Below are 13,352 nucleotides of genomic sequence, written 5' to 3'. Positions count from 1 at the left end.
CTAGAAAAAATGATACCTTGTTTCTCGTTTACGCTTTGCGTGAAATTTGACCTGGCTGGCCGCCTATCTACCCTGTACATAACCTTCTTTTAATCGTGATCAGGCTATTAACTGACCCGGCAACCATAGAAATCAACTGATATTACATTTCATCGCACTTTACAGAAGTAACCCGTACGATATGGCGAAATAAAGGTATCATTTTATTTTAGCTCTATAACGATTTATCACTTATTACAATTCCAGAATTTCATCCCAAATAGAACAATTTCAATAACTTTATCCTGTGTCCATTTTGTATTCGGATATTACAGCAAAAGTAGATAACCCTAACACGTAGCTAGTCTACGCGATATGATGACCTCCTTTAGCAAATGGGACAACTAAAACTTTGGGTACCGTTGAATATCGATATGTAGCTAGGAGTTCGCGCTGACGGGAAATCAGCATGTAGCCCTTATTGCGTCATCATCAGCACCGTCTACTACGCGATGAAAAAATTCCTTCAAATTAACACTTTTCAATCGGTTTATATTCCAGTAATACATCACCCATTACAGCTAGAATTTCTCCAGAATGATTATCATGTTACATTATCCATTGTTAAAAACATCAACTATTCAAGCGCTACTTGATCTTAAAGCAAAGGATGTACGCTCGTGTAACAACAAATGGATAATCTGTTTACTCGATGCTAAAAGCATAGACAGACACTTCAACATCCTCGAATAAACAACAAGTCATCGCACTACACGGACATTACTTTCGTGTATATTCTCATTCAACGCATCATCATCAGGTGTAAACTACTCCTTGCGAATCATTTCATCCACCGACGTCTGTACAATTTCAATACACACTATCGATAAATATTCCTAGATGGCTTGCTTGTGAGCACCATTGTCGAAAACAGGAATAACGCCGGGTTCTGCATGTATTCAGGGAAATCACGGGGAATTTGGTTGATGTGATAAAATACTCTGGAAACAATATTCGATTCACATGGCAAGTTAGAATTCCTGTGAAGATATGTTAGCTGAACTTTGGAATTAACTAGGCTTAGGTCTGTCCCACTGATATTTTGTCACCACATGGAAATGAACTACGAACACCAAACATTAGATATTCTTCTGCAAACTTTCACAAATTGATCATCCTCACTTCACATGTGTTCAGTTCACCTGAGACATGTCCAAATAAGGATGACTTGTGAACATTAGCCATTTTATCAGCACACTGACAGCACTAACTTCACCTCCCATTCTTAAAGGAACTTTTCAGTTTACAAACACCTGGGCCCGGTTTCATAGACTGAGTATCAATGTTATCCTTAGGGGTAAATTCTCAATCTGGGTAACAACCACCGTAGCAACAATGAGAAAAAATGGTTTTTACTGAAAAATTTTAATATGTTCCCACGATCTACTTTTCTTCCACATCTATGAAATTTAGCCTATGGGTGTTTTGTCAGGACACTTTGCAAAATCTTAAACTAAAAAGGATGCGTTCGACATAAATACGTCAATAGTTCCCGTACGAAATCTATATGACCATGGCTACATAAGTTCTAGATTGTAAACGTCGTTTGACCATATCGAAATTCAGGGCACCAAAAACTAACCCCTCCCGCTCCCATTGTCGATTAACTAATGGAACTTCGAGCATTTGTTTGTTCACAACAGGCAAAAGCCCACACTCATGACAAAGGAATTAAATATGGAACTCTCGGAATGAGAAAGTGCTGATCATAAATGTACATGTCTTTCTTTATCAAAGGTTTCGTCTCTTCGTCAACCAACATTTCCCATATACTTGTTTTTGTCCTAATTAATCAGCGATTGAACGCTCGGCATGAGCTCCATCCAGTATGACGGAGACATTTCTATGACGTCATTTCCTATTCATTTGCATCACAAATACCAGTAGTTAGCGCCATATACCGGACCACACACGTGTAACGGACAATAGCTTCATAATCTGATCTCCCACAAAGCACATCCGAAAAGATACATTTTCCGAGAGCTTACCGCAATTGAAATGAGAACAAGTTATGCGTAAAACAAACTTCTTTTAAATAGAATATAAAATATTTTATTTAAAACAAAGGCTCGTAAGAAATATTGATTACATTAAAAACACCTGCCAGCAGGTGTCCCAGAGCATCCAATGGGATTCACAAAGATACTACACCAAAGAATACAAACGGTGCAATAGTATTTTTAAGTTTAACGGTGGGCCCTAACAAAGAGGTGGCTGGTGGCAACTGCAGACTTTTTGATTTGGTATTTGGTCCTCACGTGGATAGATGGAACCAGTCCAAACTTAACTTTGCTCAACTCAACCCTGTTTGTATAATCGGGCTAAAATGATACCTCGTTTCTGGCGGGGTCACTTTAAGTTAGCAGCGATACAATTTGTTATCATTTCATTTCTTTAGCTTCTATAGGTAAAGCTATATCATGATTTAAAAAGAAAGTAATGTACAGGGTAGATAGACAGCTAGTCGGGACACCTTATGGGTTCAACAGAAAGGAGGAGCAAAGTATCAATCTTTTTAGCCTTATTATCACATATCAAAAACAAACTACATTTAGATCCAGTTGTCCTAATTTCACGTACGCCTTCTGGTGGATTAACTTGCACGGTACTTTCATCGCTGAGCGTTCATAATTGAGTTTCAACCTTGACCTCGGGCGCCTTATTTTCACGGTATCCGTCGCCATCTTGTTTTCGGCAACACTCGCCAACCCCGGCGAACGGGGGGCAGAATGGCAGATATCGGCAGAAACTGCTTCGATTTACCAGCGACATGCCAATCGGAAAATCGTAGCACGCCAGGGAAGCACCCGTTTCGGAGCCTTCCAGTTGTTTCTTCCATCGATCCAGACCGCGCTCGGCTTTCGTGCCTAGAAAATATCCGAAATCATAAAAAAACATTTCGAATCGATTCAAACAGCAGCCATATTAGGGTATATTCATCGTTCTTAGATACAAGATATTAATGATAATAATAATGTTATTTCGTGAACCATGATGCATATAGTTACATGAACAGTTAATACTTTTAACAAATTACATAGTATGGTTACGAGGCATCCAGTGCAACCCAACAGGCTGTACTATATAATAAAGGCGCTGTAACCTTGTGCAGACTGTAGGGGAATGGTGCAGTAATACTTAAATCAATAATGCTATCGATAATAAAAATGCTAACAATTAAATTAATTGATTATTCAATTTAGATTAACTTTTCTTTAAACTACAAAAACTTTGGCTGCAACTTACTAAACCTGAGCCGGAGATTTGCAACAGCAAGAGAATATCAATCGATTAGCAAACAAGCTACGTCGAGAAAATTACTATAATAGAGACACCATGGGTGACACCAGGGATTTCAACAAAACAAAATGGCGACTTGCTAATGTCAAATGGTTTATTGACTCTTGGGGCCAATTCTATAGACTGTTATTAGCTTCCACCTGGGGGTCGAGTCGATTGAAAATGAATCGAGTAAGCCCCCCCCCCCCCCCGGTTAAAGATAACACCAGTATGTAAAATCGGCCCAGTAAATTCCCTTTTCAAGATGAAAAAATAGGCTTGTGTTCATTACCTGGTACAGTATTATCCAAAACAAATCCGATGAAACCACCGACAAACATCGATGTAGAAAGCAACACGGTGAAGATCTGGTCGATCACTTCATTTCCTATACGAATTAATCAAAATAATACTGAAAACATACTAGAACACGACCGGCTATCGCATTAGTGGGTTATATTCAGGAGTCGAAATAAACGATAATGTTGGTTTGCTTTTGATGATTAACTGGTTCAATAAATTAACTAATAAATCGGAGGTTTTCCCCACCTCACTACATTATCGCTTGCCAGGGTTCGATTCCCACCCGCGGAAGTTTCGTCATTGGTCCAATGCAACGCCCAAAATTTCTAAGGCGGACAGATTCCCGCTCAGATACGTACCAGTATTTATTGGATTCGTCTGCGATTTCATCCACTGAGGCAATGCAATACCGAACATCAACGAGAATCCCAATATGAACAGATTCCGGGTCGAGTTCAAATCGATGAATTGTAAATTAGAAAGCCCCACGGCCGTTATCATACCTGAAATCGACATATTCAAAATTTCGTTTTAACGTACGCCGAGAATGCAGAATTAGAACAAAATGCTAAACGCTTAAGAATGAAGACAAAATGAAGCAGAATTAATTACGAGAGAAATCCCACAATGAAAACAAACAAACAAAATAAACTTATTATGACACAACGTATAAGATCGAGTAGCGCCATCTACCGGATTGGAAAATCGGAAAGTAGACAGGAAGTGACGTACACTTACCGAACATGGCGAAGAATACTCCGCCGACAACCGGGTCTGGAATCGTAACGAACAAAGCTCCGAATTTACCGAATATACCGAACAACATCATGAATACGGCACCGACTTGTATAACACGCCGACTTCCGACCTAGAAAACCATTTTCAATTTCCTTTACTTGTATTATAGCAGAAATATTGTACATTCTCGAACTAGTTCAAGAATGAGTGAATCGATGCTGAAACGTTGTCAGGTCAGCATCAGGGTCGACCTTGATCCATTGAGGGCCTATCACATTGATTGTAGGCCAATATGAGTCATGCTCACCTTTGTGATACCGATAGCGCCTATGTTCTCGCTGTAAGAAGTTGTACCATTCCCGCTGCCCCACAATCCCGCTAGTACACATCCTATTCCTTCGATACCGATACCTGAAATCGAATTTTACATTTATACGATTTCATATTCAGGATGACCCTGACTATATCCTGACATGTATAATCATAACGTTCCCCTTACTAGGTCTGCTAAAGAACCCAATCGATTAACACACAGTCAAATACGTAACACATAGACGGAAACTGTTTGATTTTTTTTATAGACCGTCTATACCCCCTTGGACCCGGCCCGGTGTAGTATAGTTTACCTCTGTTAATGGCGTGCACCGGCGGAGGAGGAGCTCCCGCCAATCGCGCGCATGCGTAGTAATCACCGACGGATTCGATCATCGAAGCAAGAACGCCGGCAAGCATTCCGAACACTCCTGACACGCTGACCGTCGGTAAACCCCACTGACCTGAAATTAAGAAGATGAAAGAAATGACGGATATCATTATTCAAAACACCCTCCCGGCTAATCGTTCAAGAATTTAATATAGAATTCAAAAAAGACTAAAAGATCATTTATTAAGTATTGTACTTGAATTGCATATGAGAAATTTGATTAATGCTGGGTTCACACACACAACTTTTTGAAGAGAAAATTGAGAAGTTGTCTCAACTTCTCGATTTCTCAACTTCTGACCCGGTTAGATAAATAAACAAAGTTGTGTCAAAATGTGTGTTCACACACACAGCTTAATTCACACAACTCCAGCTGGGCGTAGATGCAGCAGTGCATAGAAGGCATAGAAGGATGAACAAGAAATTGCAATTTAAGCAGAAATCAAAAAGATAATTGTGATAAAACGACTTTGGCCTATCCAGCATCCATATGGATATATCATGCCCGGTGTTAGGGGATCCTGGTACCGCCTGACTCCAGAAATTTTATAGAGAATTCATGAGTCTCATATATCAATTATCTGATAGACATGCGATTGATGAGATTTTAAAGGTTTATTCTTTTATTGTAGAAATTGTAGAAATATATTGCCCTCTCTTACCAGAAAGGAAGACTATTAAAATGCGCGCGAATATACTGCATGTTGATTGGTTAGATTTCTCTCAACTCCTCGACTGAGTTGAGAGAAATAGAACATGTTCTATTTCTCTCAACTAGTCGAGACTAGAGTTGTGTCGAGGAAACTTTTTCGTTCACACACATGACTCACTTCAAAATAGTTGTCCTCGACTGTGAGTTGCTCGATTCCTCGACGAAAAATCGTGTGTGTGAACCTAGCATAAGTACCCGGTAATGTGCGAGTTCTTCTTGACCCGTTAAATATGCGTTAATGTATACACTACAAGGTAGTCTTTGGTAAATCGAAACTTCTTCGCAATGAGACAACGAAGCATTGAAAGTCTACCTATGCCTTGTAAGGTAAATAGGAACCCAAAGGTTCTATAAAGAACAAAGCGATGGGTTCTTTGGAGAACTTTTCCGGATGGGGTTTTTCAAAGAACCTTCTTGGACAGGTTCAGGCAACCGAAGAACCATTTGTGTTATGAGTGCACGCCGCGATATTTTGGACCGTATTTCAACATTTAGAGTGATTGGAGAAATTAAAAGGTTTTCCGAACAAACCGTATTCAACCTAAAGTCAACTTACAATCCGGGTACTATCACGTTAAAATCAGGGGATTTAGATTATTTGAGATTATCATCGATCATTATTCACCTTTGATCCCTCCCCTCAAATATATTGTTACATTATTTGATTAATCCAGACTCTCTCTCTCGATTTAGTAATAAATCAGACACTCTTAACCCACTTTATTCGGATTTGCATAATCCGGGTATTACTAAAAGCCGACTCTTATACATAATGTATATATGTAAAATGAGGGGTTAAATTTGGATTTCATATTAAATGGAACGGATTTGATTTCGTTGTTTCCGTATAATATGTGCATTGTATGCTGTAGTGTGTAGGCTAAAAATTGATACCTTCCTTCTAATTTCTGCTGAGCTCAAAAGTTCACCCGACCGGCCGCCTGTCTACCCTGTACATTTTAAAATAATATATATGTCCAGTCCTGTGGCATGGTGGATAAGGTGTTTGACTCACAACTGAGAGGTTGAGGGTTCGAATCCTAGTGAAACCATGCATTCAGATAGGACACATATCAGTGCCGGTTGACTCACGGATTTAACAACAAAAGTCCGTACCTGGCAAAAATCGTCAACATGTTGAAGTTGGCCAGTAATAGGTGGAACAAGAACTATATATACATACCTGGATATGGAAATCGGAACCATTTTGACGATTGTAAAACCTGACTGCGCACGTCGGTGCGTGCCGCGTAGCCCCACATTGTCTCGTTTTTCGGAAAAACGTCAGTGACCGTCAGTGCATAAGAGAGTAACCAAACGATAGCTATCGATAGAATTACCTGAAATAAAAAACAACGATTTCGTTGTACTCGATGAAAGAAGAGATAAGGAAGAAACTGAGTCGGGAAGAAAACACAATAAACACACTCAAACGTGGTGAACGGATAATAAGATAAAAACCCACTACTTACTGACGTGCAAAGTGCCCTTGTGGACGACTACTTACCGGGAACAGAGTGAACAACGGAAAGCCCTGTCTGACACAACCTTGACCCTTGACCAGTTTACAACATGGGAGCTGAATACGTCTGAGATACTGCGAGAACAGAGCGATCAATGCGATCGTCCTGAAATTAAATAAATCATAAGGATAACAAAATTGATACCTTGTTTCCGCTTCACAGTCTACCGTATATACGGTCTGGCTCATTCGGGACATAGTCTACTGTATATCCAAACCTCTTTCTCAGTATTTGGGTAGAATTGTTCTATTTTCACTAGTGAAAGCAAGCTATTGGAAACTGGACTGTTGAAACGTATAAAATCCAGATGATTTAGATGTATACTCACAGAAGTGCGATCCACCATTGTTTCGAGCTGAAACCAGCTGCAGCTTCGAATAACGATAAACCAACTAGAGCTATCGTCGGAGTAATAGCCAACGGTCCTATGAATCTCAACATGATTCCAATAATTCCCGTGAAACCGATAACAACCTGAAACAAAGCCGCCACGGCTATGGACCCTTGAATCTGTAAGATATGAAAGAAATGTCTGAAATCGGTATTAGATTAAGATATCTATATATGCGGCAATATTTGTTATGAGCTGCGATCACACGGATACAGGTATGGTTGTAACCCATTTCATAAACACGCCAATCAGGTAATGAATTGAAGGTTTGTTACGAGGTTTTAACTCGTCACAAACATCCTATTAATAACCTAAATGATAGCTTAGATTTCTGATGTTGTGCTCGTGCTTATAAAGCCGCAATCACACGAGCATTTTTGGCCCGGAACAACTGTTCACACGGGTGCCAAATGGGCCTGAACCTGTTTAGCCCGGGCCAAATTTGGCCCGACCAAAAACGTCGGACCAGGCCCGAGCCAAATTTTAGCACCAGACAATAATGATTACGTTTGAATACCAACTGGTACCGGAAATGATCCACTTCGCTTTGTTTGAGCATTGTTTAGTATCGAGTGAATGGTTTGCGTGTGAACGCGCTCTCTGATTAGGCACGGGCCTGATCCGTGTCAATTTGGCCCGGGCCAAATCGTCTCCGTGTGATCGCGGCTATAGACAGTATTGGTTACCTCGCGCATTGCTGGCTGCCAAATTTCTTCCATTTGTGTTTTGTTTGTAAGGAGTTCCACTAGAATTCGGAAACGAAAAAAGGACATCAACAAGTTCGACCGTCGTGTAATGGGGTTTGTTCCGGTATTCTAATCGAAGACACACTTACTTCCAGCGGGGCATTTCCACTTGGGAAGACTTAGAATTGCGAACGTGGGAACCAGAAATGAGAACGTGCCTCCCTGAATAATAGGCAGTCTGAAAAAAATGATGACGTTATTATAGACCCCCTTTTGAAAATCCACTTCGCCGGGCCCACATTTTGAATTACATATACACATTTCATATTTACTACTCGGTATTTTGGTTCCAATTTTCAAACTCATGCACATTTGAGGCTTATTCGGGGTAGAATGTTACTGCATATCTAAACTTAAACTCAAACTCTCGGTATTTGACACCAAATCGGGGTAGAATGATTTTTGCCAATCTCAACTTTACCGTGGTAAAATTGTCAATCACAGTATTTCTAAAAACTCTTACTCCTTACATTTTTAACCAAAATATTTGATACTATGAAATTTTATCAGCGTCAGTCACAACTGTCCAGAGACAGCAACCCTTTTTTAGATATAAGACAAACCCATTGCTAATTTAAGCTCTTGACGGACTAGGTAAATTTCATCGCAAGCCTAATCTGTCATAAAAACTTTAGATTTTATAATGTAATTTTGAAATGCAAAATAAATTCAATTCAATTCAATTCAAGGTTCATTATCGTCAAAAGCCTTATCGGAGCAATCGAGAAATGCATATTTTCCTTTTCATACGCCAATAGAGGGCGTTAAATCACATGGTATGACCTACTGACCTACTTCCTATCGTCGATTGTAACAGCGTGACCAGACCGGAAACGAAGAATATCGTGCCGATGACTTCCGCTATCGCTAAATGGTCGTTAGCCATGCACAGTGGTTTAGCCAGTAACATCGGGATGGCAATCGTAGCCCCGAACATGGTCAAATAGTGCTGCAAGAAGAATTTCATCACGCTAAATGCCATCAGTAACGGAAGAATTGTGCGAATTGCAGCTAACAGACCAAACAGACACATTTTTGGTTCTTTTGATAAACCTCTCTCTTCCCAGCTGTGCCGGGAGAGCATGGGTCCAATCCAAGTGGTGAACCCGCTCCGGAGAAAGGCGAGTAGAACAGATAAATTGGTTGTTTTGATTGTCTTCACAGCTGTTACAGGGAACAGTAGACCACATGAGTTATTGTTTGAACTCCCTCCCCCCCCCCCTCGCAGATGTGTGTGATGTGAGAGCTGTTACAAGCAGAAATAATGAACAACGAGACAAGTAGTAGTATATAGGTTAACTAGTTCATTTGACGCACGAGTTTCCGCTACTAATGTATAAAAGCTTCATCAGGTGCAGCTTCTATACATTTCTAGCGAAAACTCGTGCGTCAAATAAATAGGAACCATATAGATATAATGTATAATGGGTACTTATTGGGATAGCTGAGACTTTTAATCATATTTCTAAAGGATTTTCTGTGAAATATACAGAACGTGCGGTTAGTTTCCGTACCTGAAAGCCTAACAGAATACACGTGTGCCAAGGAGGACACTCTTCAATGCTGTATGACAGTTTATCGCTGTTTGTTTCTTTGACGTCAGATTCCGCCTTTCGAGCATCTTTCGCGTCGCCTGTAAAATACAAAATCGCGTCGTCGATAGATGATTTACGACGATGAAAATGGACACGTGATATTCGAATCGATAGTTCTGCAGGACACGACGAGTCAGCCGAGGAACTGGGCCAGGAACTAAACATCCGAAACTTAAAAACGATCGCTTTTTTCATTTCAAAATGAAATTCGCAGTTTCAAGTTTCGATATTTTTCAAAATCATAATTTTTTCGAAAATATCGTTTTTTTTCTCATTCGAGTTTATTTCGCCTTACGTACGTATTTCATATGCGACGTGAGGCGGCGGATCGTTAACACCGTCAATCGACGACTCGTCTTTATCTTTTTTGATGGAAGGACCACCGTTGACCGCGTCCAAGTCCTGGAAAACGAGAATCATGAAAATTAGAAATGCTCGATAGTATATCGTTCGAAAAAAAAGAACAGCTCAATGTTGTTCTTGTGAATTAAATTGGGAATCGAACCCAAATACTCTAGCTCGATCAGACGAACTAGTTGTTGTTCTACATATCATTACCAGCAGAGTTGATGTTGGCGAAGTTCCATTTTGGAAGCTATCACTGTCTGACATGTTACGTCGTTCTACGGCAATTTGAGATAATGACAACAAATCTGCCTTAGTCCCCTTCTTATTCACACTCCTTCAAGCCGCGGCAGGATTAAATTAGGCTGTACTCATAATTATGTAAATCAAATACTCAGACAATTAGTTAATCAATTGACTAATATTGAGTTTGCATCAACTCTCAATCAAACGTCACTCAGTCTTCAGCTAATGTTTAAGGCTACGCAAAGAAACACCCTAGTTTCTCATCAGCCATTTTTGGGCGGCGAGTTTTTATTTTTACCTATCGATTTGTTTCGCATGGCCTTAGAATCATAGTTGATCTTTTGGCCGAATTAAAAATCGAAAATATTTGCCTAGAGCACAGGAAAAAATTAACGATATATAAAAGATTGTGTGTATTGGGTGAACATGGATATCAATTACACTACAATTCCAAATAGTTTTTCCTTATTTGCAAAGCAAATTTGCATAGCTCGACAGACGGGCGTTTAGCATATTAGCATACTCATGAATTCATGAATTTATTATTCAAACATTTCAAGTGGTTAATTTTTATCTTTCACTCTTAGTTTTCTAGATCGGTGTAATAAACACGTATACGTACCTCAGTTCGCTCGAAAGCCGGGTTATCAGCCATTGTCTGCGGCGATTTCTGAAGATATATTCATAAAAAGCGGTTTTGAGGTTTCAGTTAGCTCGGGGTCTTTGTTTTGATTGCTTGGGGGTACGGAGCCCGTCCCCCGAAATTCCGCGCAATAATCATCAAACTAATTTTCAATTAGTTATTTTGACTTAATTTTCAATCTAGTTATTCGCGAAAAAAGATTTAAAGTATTCATCATCGCTTCCCTCGTTTTAATTCATTTCATCAAAATTTCCACCAGTTTTGAATTTTGACCGTTCCAAGATTCTAGCGTGGGAAAATACTCGAATAGTAAACAACCGATTTCATTTCTGTTTTTTCTTGTTCCTTTAATTTTAAGATATTTTTTTTTTTTTCTAGTTTTCACCCCTGCGTTCATCGTTTGTCTTGAAATGAATCCGTACTCAGTACCCTAGTTATTAAGAAAACGGCCTGTGTGATAAGGTGTTAAAGATGTTGGAAAAGTAGTTTCATATGTACTCATACATATATAACAAGCATTATACCAGTTTCAAAAAATGATCAAGATTTGTGTAATATTGTATATTCCAAAATTCGGGATGAGTGGAATAACATAAACAGCTCTATGACTAAGGCCTAAATCGATTCGCATTCTAGCATTTTTTTCACAATCATATAAGCAACCTTTAAATCGTCTTTGCAAGTTTTCGTTGGGATACACAGCGGCAGTTAATTCAAAATTCTCACCTTCAAACGACTACAATCTATCGTATTTGAACACGTTCCACAGGTCCATATATTCTCTAGTAAATTTATTATGTATAGGTTATTTTTACTTACGTAAAAAATATGTAGTGTGGCTTATACTATTCTGACCCGATCCAATAAAACTCGATATGATTGTCGTCGCACCTTGCCGTACGGGTTCTGGTATATATATATATAATGAAGTATAGACAGCTCCCGGTCATAAGTGCATTCCGTGAATACATTAATGAATAGTTGTCGCACGAAAAGTGAATTAAAACTTCTTATTTGTTCATTCTTAACGGTGGCCTATATTGTCTCTCAGTATATGGGCGCGGTGACTAGATCCTGAGACTTTCCAGCTATACTCTCCTTATAGATTTACGAATTTTAACAATTCTCATTTTTCCTCTTTCTTTTAACCTTTCCCTTTTTACTGGGCGCTTGCGACAGGGGCCTTGAGGCTTTGCTTGGCCCACACAGAAAGCTTCTGTTCTTTTTCAGTCCTTTCCGGTCCTGTACAATACGCCCACTTGGCCGACTATGAATAGATTATTTCGGTAACAAACTCGATTCGATATATAAAAAAAAAAACTAGAAGACCTTCATTCATGGTGTTCGCTTCATGGAGTTCCAGGAAAACAACGATTAAACGTTCAAGGCATTTTTAGAACTGGATCTCATTTAGCGCGGAATGATTCCAAAAACTGAGAATAAAAACAGCTAGGCCTAAAGTTTAACGGCGTTGACTAACGTAGAACTTTGGAAAACGACAAGAAATATAAAAATTGACAAAATCATCCTCATCGTTGTAGGATAAAGTCTTTTCCAAAGTCTCGATTTATTAAATTAGGCAGCCAACAAAGTTAACCCCAATCAATCGTTTGCCGGTTCAGACTGGTTGGGAGATTGTTTGAATGAACCAATTAAATACTTCGATTTAAACAACAATAACAAATTCTGTAAATTCGACCGCCGATCGCACAACTACTCTGTAATTCGATTTCCGATTTCATAATTAAACCGTTGCGCTCCCGGCAGGTGTGGTGCGTTCATAAGTGACACCAAATCAAAACGTTAAGTTAACAAACTTGCGAACAACCGTCCCAGATCGTGAAAAACTTCCGAACGGGTTTTTGCAAAAGTCTGTGAAACAAGTTACAGATAGAAACGACTGTGAAACTTTCCCCGATATGAAAGCCACGGCAACTTTTCAAACTATTGTGGCGAATTTATCGACACGTACCTAATACCGGGTCGGTACTCGACGAGTATAGGGTACTCAATTCCGAGTATCCCTTGTGGATGAATGGGATTTGTTGATTTTTGTAGAGCAACAAGTATAGCCGAACTGCAAATGAGT

At 39.4% G+C, this 13,352-nt stretch overlaps 1 protein-coding gene across 1 annotated transcript; it reads right to left on the bottom strand.

Moving 5' to 3' along the window:
• Positions 1–2,113: 2,113 nt before the first annotated feature.
• LOC141911735 (solute carrier family 23 member 1-like) lies at positions 2,114–12,063 on the bottom strand. Its single transcript, XM_074802760.1, has 16 exons — positions 11,990–12,063; positions 11,243–11,290; positions 10,329–10,431; positions 9,949–10,067; positions 9,226–9,383; positions 8,524–8,612; positions 8,375–8,433; positions 7,626–7,807; positions 7,282–7,402; positions 6,958–7,114; positions 4,986–5,135; positions 4,667–4,770; positions 4,360–4,489; positions 3,981–4,124; positions 3,611–3,706; positions 2,114–2,906 (listed from the first exon to the last, which is right to left on the bottom strand). Exons 2-16 carry the CDS (start codon positions 11,273–11,275, stop codon positions 2,665–2,667), a joined length of 1,887 nt encoding a protein of 628 aa, XP_074658861.1. The 5' UTR covers positions 11,276–11,290; positions 11,990–12,063; the 3' UTR covers positions 2,114–2,664.
• Between the last annotated feature and the right edge of the window lie 1,289 nt (positions 12,064–13,352).

Source organism: Tubulanus polymorphus, chromosome 10, assembly GCF_964204645.1.
Source record: "Tubulanus polymorphus chromosome 10, tnTubPoly1.2, whole genome shotgun sequence".
Taxonomy (NCBI): Eukaryota; Metazoa; Nemertea; class Palaeonemertea; order Tubulaniformes; family Tubulanidae; genus Tubulanus; species Tubulanus polymorphus.
Note: the sequence above shows the minus strand (reverse complement) of the source record. Positions and strands in the feature narration are given on the sequence as shown.

Bases quoted from the DNA above. Each gene is read 5' to 3' on its own strand.
- LOC141911735 (XM_074802760.1), bottom strand. From the start codon at position 11,275: ATGGCTGATAACCCGGCTTTCGAGCGAACTGAG. The intron at 9,384-9,948 runs GTACGGAAACTA...TTCTTCTTGCAG, and splicing joins GTATTCTGTTAGGCTTTCAG to CACTATTTGACCATGTTCGG. The intron at 4,490-4,666 runs GTGAGCATGACT...ATGGTTTTCTAG, and splicing joins GCGCTATCGGTATCACAAAG to GTCGGAAGTCGGCGTGTTAT.